We start from the raw sequence: 20377 nt of genomic DNA on the forward strand, positions 1-20377 counted from the left end.
TTTTTCTTTTTAGTCTTAACCTACATATCACAAGAGGAAGATATTACATGCCTTAATTGGAACCTGCTTTTAATCTTTCTCATCTAGTACATTCTTTTGAAAAGTCTCTGCTAAGATCTCATAAAGCAAGGTTCTTCATATTTCTGTAGAAGGCAGTATTCCTTATATGTTTACTTTAATAAACAAACAAGGTTTTCTCCCAAAAGGTTTATTTGTCGCATTTAAAGTACAAAACCAAATACACAGATCCAGATACTGAACCATATATACATATCTATACATATATTATTCAGAACTACTTAAACCCATCTGTACATTCTAATGTATCCACCAATAACATCTCTTGAATAAAAAGCAACATATCTCTAAAGAAACAAACAGTTATTAGTAACACTGCCATTTGAAAGTATAGAAAAAGATATTTCATAGGAATAGGAGAATTACCAAGTATAAATCCAATATGTTTACATGGACTTCTTAAAACAGTCTATAGGAATAATTAATAGATGAACCTGCCAATCAAAGTCTTTGGGCATAACAACTCTATAAAAGAAACTTGAGTTATAAGAAGATATTTTTTAAGGTTAATTACATTCTAAGAGATTGTTTTGATTTGGTTTTTAATTTAAAGAAAGGACTTTATTTTGTCTAATAGCACAGCATTTCTAAGTCTTATTTTCTATGGAGTTGTAATGAATCTTTAGGCAACTACCTATACCTGTTAAAAATTAAACTGGTCACACACACACAAAAATATATATATATAAATAAAACTGGTCACTAAAAATGATAACCAATTTTTAACACTGTGTTAAAAGCACAGTTCTTTCTTCAGGAGGAAAGCAGAAATTTTAGATTTGCCAGATACAGAATACGTCTCTAAACACACAGATGTCCTGCTGATTGTGCGGACTAAGTTATAACAGCTTCTTTGTTCTAGAATGTCACCTACCTCACATGCAGACCACAGGATACTAGGCCTCAGATGCCTAAACAGCACCATTCCAGGCACAAAACTTTCTCAGTGCCTATTCCCATAACTGGGAACACACACACACACACACACACACACATACATACATACATACATACATACAGAGATATGGATCATTATTAAAATCAGATTTATTAATGGCTTCACAGTAGCAACACAAAATGTACTATCACATTTCCATAGGAAATGTTATATTTACTCTACACACTTCAGTCTTGAAATGTGGACCCCAAAAACATTCAATTCCCAATAATCAATGAATTTGCTGAGGGTCCCACACCCCCTCAAATCCTAATTCAGCAGAGCAAAAGCCCCTCCTTGGCTGCCAAGCGCTGGCAGTGGACTTTGTCTTGCTGCAGCTCTTCATGATTTGGATGCCAGAGTTTCATAATGATCCTTTCAATGTTGAGAGCATATACAGTGTGTGTAGGAATGACTTCCCTGTGCACCTGGGATTAAAAAAAATCACGTCTCCAATTATACTTCAGTATACTTATTTTTCCAACATAGAAAATGAAAGTAAAGTTTATATCAACACAACACTCACACAAAAGACACACAAACCTGTAAGTTTTAAGCCAGAACCTAATTAATCCCAAATCGGATAACAGGAAAACAAGGAAATAACAAGGCTCTGAAATGGAAATAAGGGGACAAGGAGATTTTTTTTCTTTCACTGGGGAGGTGAGGGATGCGGGAGGTAAGTTAGGAAGGACTCTTGAGCCCGGGGTTTGAAAGATTAGGTTACTATTAATGGCTTTAATAACGAACAATAAAAACTGAAAAACAAAAGCCAGGAAATGGAAAAGCTAGTGAATATCTCTGTAGATTTGAAAAAACTTTCAACCTATCCATAAATCTAGGTAAAGGAGCCAAGAGTTACCTGCAAAGCTTCAAAAAGGTCATACATGCTCACTGGAGGCAAAGATGTGGGTAGCGTGCCCCCCGAGCACGCCAGCAGGAGCGCAGCTTGCTGCTCAGCTTCGTCAGGGGGCAGGTGAGACGCTGGGTTCTGGCCAGAACAAGGAGCATAAAAGGCTGGAGGGCTGAAAACAAAATATTTCAGAAATATTCCCAGTAAGTAAGATGGAAACAACTGAACACACAGAATAGGGATGGGCTGCTAGAACACTTCTTATAAAATATATCTCAACGTGAATCAGAAATCTAATTATTTTTCAGCCAGTGTACACATGAGTAGTCTATAATTTTAAGTTTTACAGGCAGCCCATCTGTTGGGCTGGAAATAAAATGCAGTGCAACTGCGTTTACCCTCCTCCCTCCACAGTGCTAAAATACTAAGTCAGGATACTGAGTCAAAATTGTTCCCTGCCCTTAAAGAGCTTCTAGTTGGAAAAAAATAACAGACCTTCATTAAAAGAAAATGAAATTGGAAACAACCATCTTGGAGAGGAAGGTAAGTGATACTGGAGACAACAGGATCAAAAATAACAAGCAAGAAAAGGAAATAAAGCACAAAAAACTCAACAGGCAAAAATGGAGGGTGGAGAAAATTCATTCAGATCTTGCCCATTTCCCAAAATAGAACCCAGATATAGCATCAGCTGGGAAGTCAGACATAACTGTTGTATCGTAATATAGTAGGAGGTAACCTATGCAATGTTGGAGCACACGCAGGAGGTGAAACAACAGTGAGGAGGGAAGTAGAAGGAAAGCACAAGTGGAGCGTGAGCGTGGGCTCTGGCAGCAGACAAAGGCAGCACTGACAGAGAAACACGCGGCCGACGTGAGACGGGAGCCTCACAGGGACAGGCTGGCAGGGCGAGAGGGCAGCTGGAGGCCGGGCAGGCGCACACACCGCTCCAGCGCTCACCCGCTACGAGGGGCCACTCTTTTACTCTTTTTCGTTTGTTTTTCTCGAGAGAATGACTCACAAATGAGAACAAATAATCCCAAATAGATATGCCTGAATGAGATTGAGAAAGTAAATCTTCACCTATGGCAATCTAAATAGTGAACCCAGTTTAAGCCAGTGATCTTCAAAATGAGCCCTGGGAGCCGTCTCAAGGTCTTCAGAGCCATGAAACAGGCACCAGTACCAAGCCCTCCCCGTGGTGTCAGCACTATCTGCTCTGTTCAACTCCCTGCTCAGCTTTCCCACCCCACATCCCTCACTGTCACTCCTCCTGCCTTCCCTGCCCGTTACTTCTTCCCCAGCATCACTCCTGCCAGCCTTCCCAATCACACTTTTTTCTCTGAAGTTTTATCTCCCTTGTCATCTCTTTACCTCTCTTCTCCCTGAAAAGAGACAACACAGGGATGAAGGTAATCCAGGTCATCTCAGAGGGATGACTCAGAACATCAGAGAGGTCCTGGGAGCCCACAGTGGAGTGCAGACAGCGAGGTTCCAGAGATCGGAGCTGAGAGACCAGATCTGCACAGGAGGATGCCAAGAGCAACCTGACGACACCCAACACAGGCCGCTATCTTGAGCTACAGCTAAAAAAGCCAGATAAGGACCTGGAGGAACACCTACTGCTCCTCCTCCCACCATCAAGAAACCCAACCTCGACCCAACAAGCACAGGCCACGTTCCTGAGTGAGAGCCGGACCACTCCCCACCACCAGTCAGGTGCTGCCCCTCAGGAACCATCCAGACGCACTGCCCCAGGGAACTACTCCACTGTACTTCGGAAAGTGGGGGGCACTAACTTTAAACCACATGCGGCGGCCAAACTCTACAACTTCACTCCTAATATAAAGAGTACCATAAGAATTCACCAGTTATCACGCAAGGATGCAACTTAAGAAAATAAAACCATACTGCTCTCAGAGGTACCTTAGATGCACAGAGCCCCAGTAACCAATTTTAACAGCGGTCTATTACAAAAAAGTAGTGTAACCAATCAGAAAGGATGGATGCAAAAATCACAAGAAACTTCATATACCTTTCTATTAAGTTGTTGTAAGCTACTACACTATTCTTCAGGTATGGCTGTGGGGTCACATTACTACCAAAGGCATATTTAAAATGACCATCACGTAATCGATAAGCTTTCCTTCTTGACACAACTGATGTCAATATATCTTTAAGGTGATTCTGTAAAAACAAGAAAAAAAAGAGAAAAATAGCATGAACTCCTCTTTAAAAGCAAACCATAAAACTTCCTTTGACCAAAAAATGTTTATTGGCATTTAGTGGATGGAGATGTGAGACAGGCAAACAAGTGCTGAAACCAGACGAATGTTCACGGAAGAGCCACAGAGCCATACATACCAGGGTAGGAGGGTATAGAAAGAGCAAAGGGAGACATGCTATTTTTATTTAGTTCTATTTAGGATGGGCTTGCTCTACTTTAAAATTTATTAAAGTTTTAATATCTCTCAATTTGCTCCTCTCCCTCAGAAATGATGTTCAGATAGCTTTAAATAAAAGTACAAAAATAAGTAATTTTTTTAAGCAGCAAATTACCTTGAAGCTTGGTTTAAAATGGTACAAAATGTTTCACCATCAGGAACATATTGGTTATAGTGCCCAATCTACTAAAGTCCTTGCATAAAAAGAACCTTGGCTCTCTCAAAAGCCACATAAACAAAAGATATATAGGAAATAAACAGAAAGTTAGGTATTTAATATCTCTTCACCTTTGTGAGAGCCAAGTACCTAAGAGAGGGTTAGAGAATGTCTGCGAAAATAGAGACAGAACCAGTCCCAGCCTACCCTTATTAACAGGGGTGCTGGGGTCAGGGATGATGTTTCAATTCTACCAATAAGATCAGCTCATGTCAGGACTTCATGGTACTATTTATCATTCAATGTTTATAACTTCATGAGAAAGCTATTATAATCTCTGAGGTACCGGCAAGGAAATGGAGGCTCAGAGAATTGAAAGGAATGACCCAACGTCACCGGTCAGTACCTGTGCACTCTAGACCCCAGTGTATGTTCTGTCGAGTAACTAAATGAGTAAAATGAATGAATGAAAGAGTGTGCTGAGACAAGAATCCCACAGTTCATACGCCAAGTCTAATAATGCTCTTCAAATGCCATACCACAGCAACATCAAGTGATTTTAATCTTTAGGATTCCCAATCTCATTTTTTTTTTTGCTTAAAAACTGTCCCCTTGTTGAGAAATTAAACACCCAAAGTGTTATGCAAGTAACCTTTCTGAAAAGCTTAGTCTGTTAACTGAAGGCAATTGTTTGGATTGTGATGTTCCTCCCCTCAAAAGAAAACAACTTTCAACGATGACAATTCTGAGATCAGAGTCACATTTTAGTTCTTTTCTTGCAGTACCAACTTTGAGTAACTCACACAAGCTTGTCACATTCAATCTGTAAGAGTGTTTCTGCCACCAGCAAACCAACCTCCACCGCATAGACCACAGCTGAGACAGCCTCCTCGGTGACGTTGTCCAGCCCATGCTCGTAAGCAGTCACTATCATTCTCCCTTCAAGCTGACCCCGAGTGGGAAGCATCATTGTGTGGGAACAAAGTTTCAAGTCATCATCATCTTGGGGATCCTTGGCCACAAACTGCTGGGCTCCAGAGAGAGGATTTTGAGGCTGGAATCTATGCTATGGGTAAGAAAACTTTTCAAAATTATTCATTATGTGGCAAGTAATAAGACACAAACAAAAGTAACCTATGAATTGGACCTGAGATCCCACAAATTAATGCCACCAAAACTATACAAGAGTTAAAAAAAAAAAAAAGTAACTCATGCACAACTAATCACAGATTCACACCCAATACATAGTAATGATGAAGACATGAGTTATGGGGAATAACAGTACTATGCATAGCAGTTTATTCTATTCAATTAATACCTCGGTAATCACAGAATATACGGCTCTGTGCTAAAAATAACAATTGGGGGAAGGAGAAGATATAAAACTATTTTCAAACAAGTCAGAGTATGTTAAGTATACTTGTAAGTAAGCAGATTCTGAAAATAAAAATATATAATTAATGCTTTAAAAAAGCCCTAAAAAAAACCTAGCTAACCAATATAACAGATCTAATAACAAATATTCCAAGATAATGTAGGGTAGTATAACTCTTTACTTACTATTATCTTCTACTAACAATTCTCAACACAGAATCTTTCTAAGACACAGTCATTAGTTTTTTTAAAAATAGTTTTTCCCAATCTTTTCTGCTCATAAAACCTCAGCCTTCCTCTGGGAGATGCTGATAGCCCAATTATATTCTCCATAATCAGTGGGAGATATGCCTCAGTAGCTTTTGCTTAAGCCCAGCTCACAAGATTTTGTAGCGAATATGGCTTGTCCTGTTTGAAGTTTGTATTATAAAAGCAATACTTGTTGTTTTTCCATTTTCCAAGTAAGCATAAAACTGTATTTTATATCAAACATGCTTTTTTAAACCAAGTATACCTCTCTGGAGATAATGATGCCCTCCAGATCAAATATTCTTGACTTAAAACATAGAGCCAAGGTAGAAATAAATAAATGTTTGTTGATGTTAATGAATAAAGCTATCAATACCCAGTCAAATCTATAAAAGGGATACTTTTGGGAAACTGTGTTCCCTGGATATAAACCAGAAAAAAAAAAGCAAGTTATTCTAAAATCTTTACAAATTTTATAGCCCAATGCCTTCAAGATTTCTCTGAGGATCCCCAGAAGGCTCAAGGCCTAGTGGGGCGTCAGCAGCATCCTGCCAGAGGCCTCTGGGCCTCCTGGACCCTTGGAACAGAAGTCTTCAATCTGAGAAACATTATTCATTCCACAAAGACATTTAAGAGGAAAAAGAACACAGGCATAGTTGTTGAATTACTGAAAAATCATGAGGTACTAATGATAACATATTAATAATTACACAATAACAAACCAGAATAAAAATTCAGACACAATCTTTGAAACCCTCTTCATCAAATTCAAATATAATAACACCATTTTCTCCCCAAATCATGCCCTTTTTTTTTTCAACTTTACTACCAGAATTGTAATATTCATTAAAAAACTAAAGCCAGTTCCATCACACCAGTGCTTAAATCAGTCGTTACCAAGATCTACTGAACAACCTACATCAAATTTCTGACGAACAGAAGAAAGCTTTTTCTTTCCCTTTGGTTTTCCAGGTTTGGCTGCAGAACCCCCTGTCCAGGGTAAAGATCCAGCACCCTCTGTAAGACAGAAAAATAACAATCATAAGACAAAAGAATGACAATTGATAACTGCTAAGTTTGTTTTCACTTCAGGCTAAGAAAGTATGAAATGCTCAAATGATGAAACTGAACAAATGCTTAAATTCAGATCTTCTCATTCTCCTTCTCTAAACAAAACATTTTCCTTCTCTAAACAAAACTTCTCTCAAATCACATTTTTTTTCTAGCTGTAACCAAAATTGTTCTTTTGGGAAGACAAATCTGTTTTTCACATTTTTCACTGTTTACTAGGTGTTTGTTTGCTTATTAGTAGCAGTAGTATTATAAAAGCAGGACAGAATTTTCTAGTTCAAGATGGTGAAATAAGCACATGTATTTGCCTCCTCTCTCTTCCAAGACCCTACTAAAAATGATAGTAGAAAAAAGTAAATGGCACACATCCACAACACAGATAAAAAGGAAAACGAGTGGCAGACCAAGATGAGACCTCAACCAATTTCCAAGATGGGCTAAAAAGGAGCCAACTTACAAAGCGGACACTTGGAAGCTGTGACCTAAGCTGGCAAGGTTGGTAAATAGGTGGAAGTAAATAAACCTGACTAGTAGATATCCACAAAGAATCTCGATTTGGAGAAGGTGAGTGCAGTGGAAACCAGAAGGGATAGTACAGCTAAAAACAAGATTAATGGAAGATCTATATTGAAAAGTCATCCATACAAACCCCTGCCCTCAACCCCCAGGACTGAACTCAGTACAAAACAAAAATGCAGGGCCCCTTGCTCAAAAGTTAAGAATTTCAAGACAACCACAGTACAGCACTAAACCAAGTGCGGGCCCTTCCAAGTTCATGGACAGTTCCTGGCCCCATGAAACCAGCCCCACTCACTCCTGTATGTAGTGCAGTATAAACAGGTGGCAGGGACAAGAGAATGGAGAACTCTTCTCTAGTTAAATAGAACAAAATTTCTGGGATTTACTGAGGTAGCTGGTATGGATGTTGGTACCCTAGAGCACAGTTCTCTGCAGCTGGCATTTGAGGAACCTCACTGTAATGGCTGGCCTCCTGTCAGCTCACTTTAAAGCACAATCTCCAGGTTTTATGCTTCATTCGTAAATGTGGATTCTCAGACATTTGATGATAAGCTGTAACATGGTAAGAAAGACCAAACAAACAAAAAAAAAAATTGAGATCCTAGAGATAAAGAATTCAGGCAACACAAAGAACTTGAATAATTTCTAATTCATATCCTCAGAGAAGTTCGAGAAGATGGGTATGCATAAAACAAAAAGAAGATGCTACAAAAATTGCTGAATTAAAGAATGCACTGGACAGAAAGGCTGAAAGAAAGAACTGAGGAAATCTCACAAAACACAGAGCATAAGGCAAGACAGATGTTTAAAACCAGTCAATCCAGAAAGACATTTCAGCACACTATAAAGAGCCACTGAGGTCCCATAAGAAGAACAAAAAACAAAAGCAGTTGTCTTTGAGAACAAGCTGGTCTAGGAATGGGAAGCTTTTCATTCTAAGACCCTCTGTACTATTTTTTTTTAAACCATGAACATATATAGTTTAGTGTTAAAAAAAATCAAAAGTTGTACAAGCTCATTACAGTACACTTGAAAAAAATATTCCAAAGAATTTTTTTAGGAAAAGGAAAAAAAAAATCACCCATCAGTCTAGCAAAACATTATTTCATCTTGATGTTTTTGGAAGAATGAGTTTGTAAAGCTTTGAAAAAATATTTCTGGTTCCTCAGCTAAAAAAGAACTGTTTGGGAAGTCAAGTTCCTCTTCTCCATCACTTTAAGTGTCTTTGGCACACCTAGATCACACCTGGTAAGGCCAGTCAATCTTAGATGATTTCCCTGATGAATGGAACTCGATGTTAGGCGATGCTGCTGCCGAGGGGCCAAACACCTCGGGTGAGGAAGCAAAGCATGGCAAGGACTGACTCTGACCTCAAGGAGGGAGGGCTTCACAGCAGCAGTCAGATTTTGGTTTGGATCCAACACTTCTACTTACTAGCTGAAGAGGACCTCAGGTAAGTTTTTATTTTGTCTTGTTTTCTCTCCTCTGAAGTTTGTTTCCTAGCATATAAAAAAGAGGCTAATACCTCCGAAGAGTTGTTGTAAGGATTAATGATAGTGCACGTAAAGCGTCTAAGGCACTGCAGTTACAGTATTCAATAAATAACATTATTAAAATCATCTTTCCTGCCTGACTTAGAAAAACAGTAACCACAATTATTAAAGTACAAAAAACTGTATTTCTATACTTTACTTTTAATAGAAATCACCTCTTTGTTGCCAGCAAATATTAATTTCATTTTAAGGGAAGACATTTTGGGTGTTTGAGAAATAATCTCTAAATTCCAATGTTACTTCATTTATTTTTAACCAACAAAAACATTCAAGAATATCAAAGGTTTTATTTAATTAAAATCAGCCACCTATACTAATACCACTTCATATTTGTTTGGCATTTTTTATTTTTAAGAGCACTTTTTGCATGTTCTTTCATCTGTTTTTTTTTTTTTTTAATAATCCTGCAGGGTAGATATTACTGTCTCTATTTTATAAATGTGGATGCTAAGAACACTCAATAATTAACTACATTATCTAAGCTAGTGGCAAAACCTAAACTTGAACCCAAGCCCCTTGACTCCTATCAACCAAGGTTTTTATTTCTGATGGTCCCACTGAACCTTTTGGGTGTGTGGCACTTTAGAATATACCTACCTAAAAAGTAAGATCTAATCCTCACAATGTTGGCTTTTCTGATCAAATTAAACTTTATACAATGAAGTGGATTATCTTTATGATCTAACTGGCGAAAGTCCACTTCTATTTAAATTAAATAAAACATTAGAAATGTGACACAGTGTAGGATGTGCAGTGAGGGGTGTGGTGAGGGGTGGAAAACAGCCTTCCCTCTCTAACACCAACCTCCGTGAACAAATGCTCACTGTTTATTATTCTTCACACCAATGGTGACTTCTTTGAGTGTGGAGAACAGGCCTTTAGGAGATCTCATCTAAACTCTCTATCCTGCAACAGAGCTTAGCAGAGGGGTACGATACAAAATACTAGTCATTTCTAGATAAACATGGGCTTTTAATAAATGATCATCAGAATCACCACAGGCCCTTTAAACAAAAAAAAATTCAATTTAATCTACAGTAGGAGGTACAGTAGGAGTAAAGTAAATTCAAGTTTTTAACAAGAGCCCAGGATAAGCTTTATCATGAGGCAAAGTTTTAATGTATTTAGTTATTTGTTTTTGACTGATTAAAATAAAATTGAAAGAGGGGACTTGTACCACTTAAGCTCCAAAAAATTAGGGACAAAGAAATCATTCTGTCTATACCTATTTATTTAGGTCAAAGTGACAGACTTAGCATCCACATACCTCCCCAACATGCTGCTATTCACTACTTTTGTTCTTCACCAATAGTTTGCCAAACACATGCTGAAGCTCCAACCTTCCAGGTGCTAATATCTCACTTAATTAAGATCAGGAGAGAGTCCAGGTTCTCAACATATGCCGTGGTTTCCCCTCCAGGTACTTCACCTTCCCTATATCTATGGAAACGCTCTCCTAATCACCAAATTCCCTCTCTTCACTCCTCAGCTTCTTCCTCCTGACCACCTACCCTCCTCCTCGCCGCTCATTTATTTAAGTAATCTAAACCCAGCTGAACGGGGCGGGTAAAGACCAAAAGTCAATGAAAGGACAGAGAAATAACCTGCTTTAAAAAGGTTCTATAGAAGAATCTGTATTACACAATAAAATGTTTCTTCTGAGCAGTTCAAAGAACATTTCATTTGCAAACAAGTCTGTTAAAGGAAGTGAAAGTCTAGTAAGCCCAGCATTCTGTGGTTTTGCTGACTGACATCCCTGGAGGTACTTCCATTCCCTTACCTGGTGTAGACACCAAAATCTGACAACGCGTGAGAATAGCCAGGAGGAAATCGTTGTGAGAATGGACTGAAAAAGGGAAGATTGTCACATGTCAAATACAGAATATTTACAACATAAGGAACCCACCGTTTCAGTCTAGCTTTTAAGGACTTTGGATATCCCCTACTCTGCCATTCTTTACTTTAAATATCCACATTATTTAAATGACCTTACATACCACTAAAACCAAAAAATTTTTTTAACTTTTAATAAATTTTTAATTTATTGCAAATCTGGGAAAACTTAAGAACAGTAAAATAACTCCCCAGATAATTATTTTACCATTATCCTGTGTGAGAAGTCTATGAGCTTCAAGGTCAAACTCTTCTTTGCTGATCTTCTGCTTGAACCACAACTTTAAGTTAGCCCAGTATCTGCAGAGGCAGAAACAATATTAAGAACCTCAGGTTTTGCTTCTTCCCCAAGTTCACCTTATCTGCCTCAACTCCCAGGGAAGGAAGGAAATTTTGCATTCCCTAGTGTTATGGACTGAGTTGTGTTCCCCCCAAATTCATTTGTTGAAGCCCTAACCTCCAGTACCTCAGAATGTGACTGTACTCAGAAGTAGGGCCTTTAAAGAGGTAATTAAGTAAAAATGGAGTCATCAGGGTGGGCCCTAACCCAATGTGACTGGTGTCCTTATAAGAAGAGATTAGGACAGAGAGAGAGAGATAGCAGGCAAAAGCCAAGGGGAGAGGCCTCAGAAGACAACAACCCTGCTCACACCTTGATGTCAGACTTCTAGACTCCAGAACTGTGAGAAAATAAATCTTTGTTGTTTAAGCTACTTAGGAGTCAGAATACCATCAGAAGAAAGAAAGTCCTCCCTAAAAGGGACTGAGCAGTAGTCACAGAATCAGACTCATGAGTCAACCAGCCAAAAACCACTGCTGTACCTTTCCTTTCTCACTGTTGCCCTTCTAAAAGACCTGCTCACCAGAAACCTACACTTAAGATTTATATTTTAAAGTATTATTAAAATTATCAAATATTGCATATTTGAAAATTGCTGAGGAGATCTTAAAAGTTCTCATCACAAGAAAAAAATTTTTTAAACTATGTGTGCTGAGAGACGTGAACTAGAGTTACTGTGGTGACCATTTTGCAATATATACAAATACTGAATCATTATGTTGTACCCCTGAGACTAATATAAAGTTATATGTCAATTATACCTCAATTTTAAAAAGATTTATATTTTAAAATGTGTATGTGTTTTATGGGCATTAATACCAATTCTGGGCAACCTCTTTCCTTTCAAATGAACTCAAGTTTTAATCTATCCCGGCTGAATGGGATTCTAAAACAGCTCGCCACAAAGAAAACTACCTGAGCATATGAGAAACTTAGTGGTTTTTAAAATGAAAACCAACCACTAATCACAAAAATTACTAGTTAACTAGTAGAAAAAAAGGATCCAGTCTTTTATACCTTAACAACATTATTAGAAATAGGAGTAAAATACTTTACTTTTCACATCCACACCCCTTGTTTCTGTGCTGAAGAAAGCTACTCCTTCAAGAAACAGGGCTAAAAATTACTTAGTATGTTTTACAATCACTTTCAATTCACGATTAGCTACTTTCTAATGCTCATTTGAGTTTCTAACAGAAAAGAAAAGAAAAGTAGCGATTCCTAAACGAGATGGTTTAATGCTTTCACTGCCCTATTATACCCGTGGCAGGGTTTCTCCTGTTCTCCCAAATGTAGATTAGCTTAAGTCTGGCTAAGTATATATGTAATTGCCTGGGTTCCTGTGCTTTGCTCTCGTCACCCCCTTCCCCTCACACCGGAGAAAACCCGTAGCTTTAGTGGCGTCTTAAAGCTTCCCAAGACCCATTTCATTCAACAGCAAAACATGTTAGTTCTAGAGCCTGGCACCATGTTTCACCTGATAGTCACACCCAGCAGTCAATAATAACTTCCCAACAGCAAACACTTAAATGCCCCACTCCCTGCTTTTGTTTTAAAGACAAGAACAACTAAAAAATGAAATAAAGCTCCACAGAAAAACGAAGTCTTTTCCTATCCCATTTTATACAACAAAAGAAGATAGTAACATGAGAAAAACTTCATTATTTTAAAAGCCCTGTGTTCCTATTTTATAAGAAAGAGGCAAATATATTTATATTTGGAGTGTATGAACTTGTTCCAGAACTAAGGCAAGGCTCTGCCAACATGATGCTGTCTATCTTTTCCAGTGGCAAACTTTCTAGCCCAAATAGCCAGCACTGGCTATCAAGTTGAAGACTCGCTCCCCAATCCCGGTCCCTGTATTAACTTGCTGTATAGCCATGGACAAATGACTGTTTTCCTCAAAAATACCAAAAACAAAGTTAGTCAACCTCTATGTAGGTGAGGATGATGGGTGATGAGTATAAATGGGTCAGACTAGGAAGCACTTGAGATACCTGGAGAAAATTAAATAACATATGGCTAAATCATCCGAAAAACTAGGCACCCATTTGAACCCAGGACTCTACTGGGTACTATACAAAGTGAGTTAGCCAGCAAAGCTCACTTCTTTCTACAAACTGACATGGGCACACAACCTGACATAAAGAACATTAGGACCACTGCATAAATAGAAAGCAACTCATATCTGAGTTCCTTATACACCTTATTATATATTTTACCTACGAACAAGGACCACATTTAAATGGTCACGTTGTACAAACCAAAGCTAACTACTCATGGAGGAAATGTGAGAAATTACTGTATAGCAATATCACAGACTGTTCAACCAAGAAGCGCTTTTCAAGGAGCAGAAGGGGGAAAAGACAATGAGAGAATGGAAAAAACTAATAGAGAACAACACTGTACCATTAACTGTTCCTGGAACAAAAGCATATTTCGATTGCATTGTTAGTGGAGATTCAGCTAAAGATGCACCAAATTTAGCTTTGGCAGCTCTATGTGAGCAACGTTTGATAGCCAGTGTTGACCTTTAAAGACCAAACAGGAAATGCTAACTTCAACATTTCTGGCGACCCCAAGCTTGTGTGAGGAGTGTGGGATCACAGAGTTCACCATCGCATCTAATCAATCAATTATACACACAAGCCAGGTTTATTGTAACATGGAAACATTCACTTTCAAATATTTGTAAGCATCTTAGATGTAACCGAGTGAAAAGTCTTTTGTGCTTAAAAAGTGTAAATTTTAGCTGTCACTATTACAAAAATAAGCTATAGTAATTAATGAACGTAAAAGCTGTCACTTTACTCATTAAAATAATTAAGAATTTTTAATTAAGTAAGCAAGGAAAGAGACAAAGTCAACATGAATATTAAAATATAACTTTAGGTTGAACATTTTATCTTTGGGAATCAATGTTTACAAAAAATTAAATAATTATGCCAAAATAACAGATCAGATGATTAAATTTTAATTATAGTGTTTGTAGTTTGACTTATTAACGTTCCTAATAGTAAAATAATCTTTAAAAATTATATTTTGTTCTTAGTTATTCCATTTAGGCCATGAGTGTTCCAAGAAGTCTTACATGGGAATTCTGCATATCTATCTTGTTAGGACGAAAAGGAGACTGCCACCCCAAAATTTCAGAAGAAGGAAAAACTCCAAAAATCACATATGACATCCAAGTTAAGTAACTTCAATCTCCAGTCATAATGAAAAGTAGAAAGATGAGAAGGAGAAAGTGTTGGAGAAAAAGAAAGATCCCCCAAACACCTTGCTCCTCCAGAAACATCATTTCAAAGTGAGTGTCTGTTGAGTAACGCAAACGTGCAGAATATCACAGAAACCATCTAGCAACAACAACACAAGACATACTTTTAAACGTTTAAAATTTGCTTCTTGTATTTTAGAAAAATAACAATGTTATGAAAAATTTCCAAACTCGACCTTGTACCTCGGAGGATTCCTTCTATGACTTCAGCCTTGTATTGAGTTATTGATTTTACACTCGGCCATTTCAGCATCTGATCCCACTGTGTACTCGGTCCCCTGCTATAACCTGGGTGAAAGTTTGTCTGAGAGTCTCTGGGGTCCTTTGCGACCCTCTGTAAGTTATCAGAACCAGAAATCAGATGCGAGGGCCCCAATCCTGCCATGACTTTGAAGAGTTACTTAACCTCTCAAAATCTCAGTCTTCTCATCTATCAAACGGGAATGATTATTGCACCTACCTCACATCTCTGTTGTGAGGATTAGATGAGATAGTACATTTAGAGCACTTAAAAGGCGTTCAGTAAATGTCTGCTACTGCTATCATCACTGTAACTGCAGTATTGTTCGGTGACTATTTCACCGGAGGGTCTGTCTGCCTTCCGAAATTGCTGTCCACACTCTTACCGACAGTACCTCCACAACACCCGCGCTCAATAAGCCTCCGCCTCCAGGAAGCCCTCCGGGAGCGGGCCGCCTGCGCGGTGCCGTCTCAGACCAGGCCGCTAGTCAGCCACACGCATCCGGCACCCTCGCACGGGTCGCAGTCGCCCAACAGGCCCTTGGGCGTGAAGGCGTGGAGATAGCTTTTCCCGCCCCACCCAGGGCACAGCCTCGGGTGAAGGCGCCCGCCAGGTTCCGAAGGGAACCAGGGAGGCCCGGCCCCTCCAGCCGGGTGAGTCGGGGTTGCCCGCCGGCCCCTTCCCGGGCCCGAGAAACCCAGAGGCCCCGCCACCCACTACGCGAGGGCTACACAGGCCTCGCGGCCGCGGGGCACAACTCCATGGTGGGTCGGCAGCCCGAAGCTGGGGGAGCACCCGCGCGGAAACCCGGAGGCTACGTCCGGAGATTTCTTACTGTTTCACGTTGTCCCCCAGGGCCTCGCTCAAGTTCTTTTTGGCCGCCTCCAGCTCGCTCACAAAGGTCGCCATTGCTCCCCACGTCTCAGCCCGACCTCAGACCTCTCGGTCACAACGACCAGCAACCGAAAAACCAACTCCGCGAAGGCTTCGGCTCTGGAGGCTCCGTCTTCTCCCGCCTGCCCCGCCCCCAAGCTCTGAGAAGACGTTTGTTTGGTTTTCGGCTCCGCCCGCCTTTCTGGAGAGAAAGTGCTGAGCCAAACTCGGTGTTTTCATGGTCCTCCTGCTCCCGCCCCCTCACATCACGTGACCCTCTTCACCTAGCGCTCCCGCGCCCCACCTAAACCCGCCCCGCCCGGCCCGGGCTGCAGCGTCACCTGCAGGGCTGGCGTATCCCGGGCTTTCAGTCTTACCGCTGCGCAAGTTCCGAATTCGGTCCTTTTACCTGGGTGAATATCTTCCCCCTCCAGGTCAAAAAGTAAATGCAGTATTGACTTTATTCTCTTTCTTTGCCGATCACTCATCATCTAACATGCCACTTAATTGACTTATCTTGTTAATTTTCTGCCTTCTCCAACTAAAATGTGTAAGTTCCTTGAGGACAGGATTTGTGTTTTGTTCACTGATGTTTCCCCAAGTTCCTAGAGCAGTGCCTGGCACATAGTGGGCTCTCATTAAATATTTGCTGAGTGAATGAAGTAATTTTGAAAACCAGGAAAATACACAGAAGGATAAGAGGAAAAGAAAGAAAACAAAATGTTACCACCGTGGGAAAAAATCTTTTACCTGAGAGAGATTCCTCCTTCCCATAATTTATAATCATACTCTATCTTCAGCTGTGCATCTTGATAGAGTTTTGTTATATTTACTTAATGTAATAATGTAAATGTTTTCCTCTGGTATTATATTGTCTTTATAATCATAATTTTGGTGACAGTATATTAAATACCCCACAGGAGGAAGGCACACAATAACTTGTTTCCCAGTTGTTAGGCTGATTATTTCCATTTTTTTCTATTAAAAGCAATATTGTAATACACTTTATGCATAAAGCTCTTCCTCATTTAGGATTATTACTTTAGAACAGAGTCCCATAAATAGAGTTACTGATTTAAAGACAGGAGTATTTATAAGAGTCTTGGTGCATATTGTCATATTGCCTCCCCCAAATTTGAAATAATCCTAAATGGCTTTTAAATATTGTGTAATTTCTCCACAGAGGCTCCTTCAGGCTTCTCCATTCCTTCAGCAAATATATAGTGAATTCCTTTTATGCGCCTGGCAATCTTTTGGGTCCTGGGGATACAAAGATGAACAAGGCAGGTAAAGTCTTCCTATCTGTGTCATAAGACTCTACAGAAATTTTGACTTTTTAAAAAGTAGTTATCCACTTATGCTTACCATGGCTCCCCACTGACTACTGAACAAATTCCAGACTCCCTAACCTGGCATTCAAATTTTCTTATGACCTGGACTCAGCCGACCTGTCCACCTCACACACACCCAGGACTGTCCCCATCACCCCTTAGTATGCACTCCGCATTCTAGTTACTTCACTTTCTATAACAAACCACATGACTCAGTCCTTTTATATATATCTCCCCTCTGCTAGTTTTGAGACCTATGGGTGGCTACCTACATTTTTTGCAATCAGGTTCAAGTATTAAAGGACCCATTCAGTAGGACTAGGAAGGGGCACAGATGTTTGGGTATATCTTCCAGGAACTGTCCCCACTGTATGGCTACCCCATCTCTCTGGCTACCTATCCACTAAGAAAAATATGACTCTTATCTCTTGGAATCGAAGCTTGAAAACATGCATACCTCTACACATCTAGCTCAATTAAATAGTCCATTCTCCTTCATCACTTTGTATACCAATTAGCATTAATTTCAGTATAGTGATTCAGGTAAATGTCCATTTAAACTGTAGCGTTATACAATATAACAAACAAACAGACATCTGACTGAACAATATACTTAATAGAAATCAATACTAAAACCATTTGTAATTTAGTAGTTTACTTTAAAGAAACTAATTTTAAATCTTTTAGTTATAGACATGCTTGTAAAAATGTATACCACATATAGACAACTATTAAATAGCTTCAGAGAATGTGTGTGAAAGTCGTTTATAAAATGTAAAGAATTCTACAAATGTTAGTTTAATCTAGTTTTTTACATCTTTTTAAAATTATAATTCTATAGCAATTTGTTCTTCCCCAAATGCAGGCTAGTCTGAGAGTAACTAGTAAAGTCAACTCAATAGGATATTGGGCACAGACTATATAAAATAAGAGTTCCCTTTATTTATATTATCCATATTTTTTCCATGTCGTTAGGATGAACTGTTGAAGGTTGGTAGTATTATTCATATATTGCCTATTCTTATGCAACATCTTTCAAAATATAATTATATAAATTATAAATATAATTGTGTACAAATACAATGCAAAGGAAAACCCCTCAAAAAGGCTATTTTCATAGCTATTTTACTTGCATATCCATGAAAGCTTGGCCTCTGCTTGCTTAATTCTTCCCAATTCTTTATTTTATAAAGCACTAGTTTGTTTTTTTTTTTTTGGTGGTAGGATTTGATGTTGATGGAGTTGTGAGATATCTCAGCTCTGGAGATGACGATGATGATGATGATGATAATAATTTCTCCCAGATATGATATTTAGGTTCCTTAGACCTGTATATAAACCACTGACTCATTCTTTATTCTGGCTAGCACCTAGTGCAGCAGAAATATTTGATTAACTTTCCTAATCTGCTCATTGGCATTGATTCATTAGCTTTCTTCTCGAAGCACTGACTGCAAATGGGTGAGTTGTTTCCATTTCAGACGTCAGCAGGTCTGCTTTATTGGAAGGACTCTTACAGTTCAGCTTTAAAAGATTATTGATAATATTTTAGTTGCCCATTAAAATTACCCTCATAATGTTCACAACAATTTGTAATACTTATTATGCAGTATGCTATGCTATGTATGGTACACACATATGGTACCTATATATACAGTTATCCTATAGAACATCGTGGCTCGCACTCAACATATCTGGTAGAATTAAATATTTTAGAAAATTCTATATAATAGTCTTCCTCTTCTATATCTATATTGATCTACAGATATTAATATAGTTAAAGGTTATAGACTAGCATGTACTAGGTCCTAGTAAAATTTATGGTTGAAAACACTTGGAGAGGCATATCACACTGACACCACATATATTTATTTTATGTCTGCCCAAATAAGATATAAAGAGGTTCTTAATCTTTTATTTTGCTCCATGGGCCTCATTGGCAGTCTGGTGAGCCCTTCTCAGGGCTAAATCCATAAACTACATATGATTACATTTAAAACAGTTTTATAGAAACACAGTACTATCCATGGGGGCCAGCTTAAAATCCTCTGAAGCTTTATAGGTACTTAGTTTGCTCAGGCTGCAATAAAAAAACATCACAGACCGAGTGGTTTAAACAACATAAATTTATTTTCTCACAGTTCTGGAGGCTGGAAGTCCATGATTAAGGTGCCACCAGCAAGTGTGGTTTCTGGTGAGGACTCTCACCTGGCTTGTAGACGGCCACCATCTCTCTAATGTCCTCACATGGCCTGTCCTCAGTATGTGTTTGGAGAGAGAGGGGGATTGAGAAGGAAAGAGGGGAGGGGCAGAGAGAGAGAGAGAGAGAGAGAGTGTGTGTGTGTGTGTGTGTGTGTGTGTGCTCTGGTGTCTCTGCTTGTAGGGACACTAATCTGTTGGATCCGGGCTTCACCCTTATGACCTCATTTAACCTTAATTACTTCCTTAGAGGCCCCATCTCCAAATATAGCCACTATGGGGTGGGGTGAGGCAAATATTCAGTCCATAATAGTACTACAAGGAGTTAATTATAGTTTCTCTTTCCTTTTCTCAGAAGCTCTTGGAGATTAAAGTTTTAGGACTCTGAGAAATGGAAGGCATCTAGGGATTCTAGTGATAAAAGACACCTAAACAACCCCTAAGAATACTGAAAAGTGAGCACTGTTTTTACAATGTGTCTTGGCAGTATCATGGTTGTAATTAACTTGATGAAAGCATTTTCCCTGGAGTTAGTGAGTCTTACAATAGAGGAACAGACGTTTAAGGGATAGAAAGAAGAGGCATGATCTGTAATGTAGATAGAAGATAATTAGAAGCCAGTCAACTGTACAGTACATTAAAAAATGTAAACTCTACAAATATTAGCTTAGTCTAGTTTTTTAAATCTATTTTTAAAATTATCCTAGCAATTTTTCTTCCCCCAGTTAGAGGAGTATAAGTGAAAGTATAAGTATTGTTGCAGTTAAAAGAAGATTTAGAATTAGGACAATCAACTGAGAATAGAGATACAGTAGAGTTTACCTTTCAGCTAAGAGGGCAGACTACGCAGCCGAGCTGGATGACTAATTAGCTTCCGAGGACACAAAGAGGCAGCCAACCTTGAGCACAGTTCCATAGGTCTCCCCAGGATATTTCTATGCCTTGAAGGGAATCTCAGAAACTCTCTTCATTCTGTTGCCTCTTCTTA

The 20377-nt window shown here is 39.0% G+C and overlaps 1 protein-coding gene across 1 annotated transcript; it reads right to left on the bottom strand.

Moving 5' to 3' along the window:
- Positions 1–220: 220 nt before the first annotated feature.
- Positions 221–15902, bottom strand: TADA1 (transcriptional adaptor 1). Its single transcript, XM_007116366.4, has 8 exons — positions 15822–15902; positions 11337–11428; positions 11016–11081; positions 7012–7109; positions 5326–5535; positions 3904–4055; positions 1878–2040; positions 221–1443 (listed from the first exon to the last, which is right to left on the bottom strand). The coding sequence occupies exons 1-8, from the start codon at positions 15893–15895 to the stop codon at positions 1291–1293; spliced, it is 1008 nt and encodes a 335-aa protein (XP_007116428.1). The 5' UTR covers positions 15896–15902; the 3' UTR covers positions 221–1290.
- Between the last annotated feature and the right edge of the window lie 4475 nt (positions 15903–20377).

The sequence above is a fragment of the Physeter macrocephalus genome, chromosome 4 (genome assembly GCF_002837175.3).
Source record: "Physeter macrocephalus isolate SW-GA chromosome 4, ASM283717v5, whole genome shotgun sequence".
Lineage (NCBI taxonomy): Eukaryota > Metazoa > Chordata > Mammalia > Artiodactyla > Physeteridae > Physeter > Physeter macrocephalus.

Bases quoted from the DNA above. Each gene is read 5' to 3' on its own strand.
- TADA1 (XM_007116366.4), bottom strand. From the start codon at position 15,895: ATGGCGACCTTTGTGAGCGAGCTGGAGGCGGCCAAAAAGAACTTGAGC. The intron at 11,082-11,336 runs GTAAAATAATTA...TCCCTTTTTCAG, and splicing joins ACTTCTCACACAGGATAATG to TCCATTCTCACAACGATTTC. The intron at 4,056-5,325 runs GTTGGTTTGCTG...TTGTTTTTACAG, and splicing joins CTGTGGTCTATGCGGTGGAG to AATCACCTTAAAGATATATT.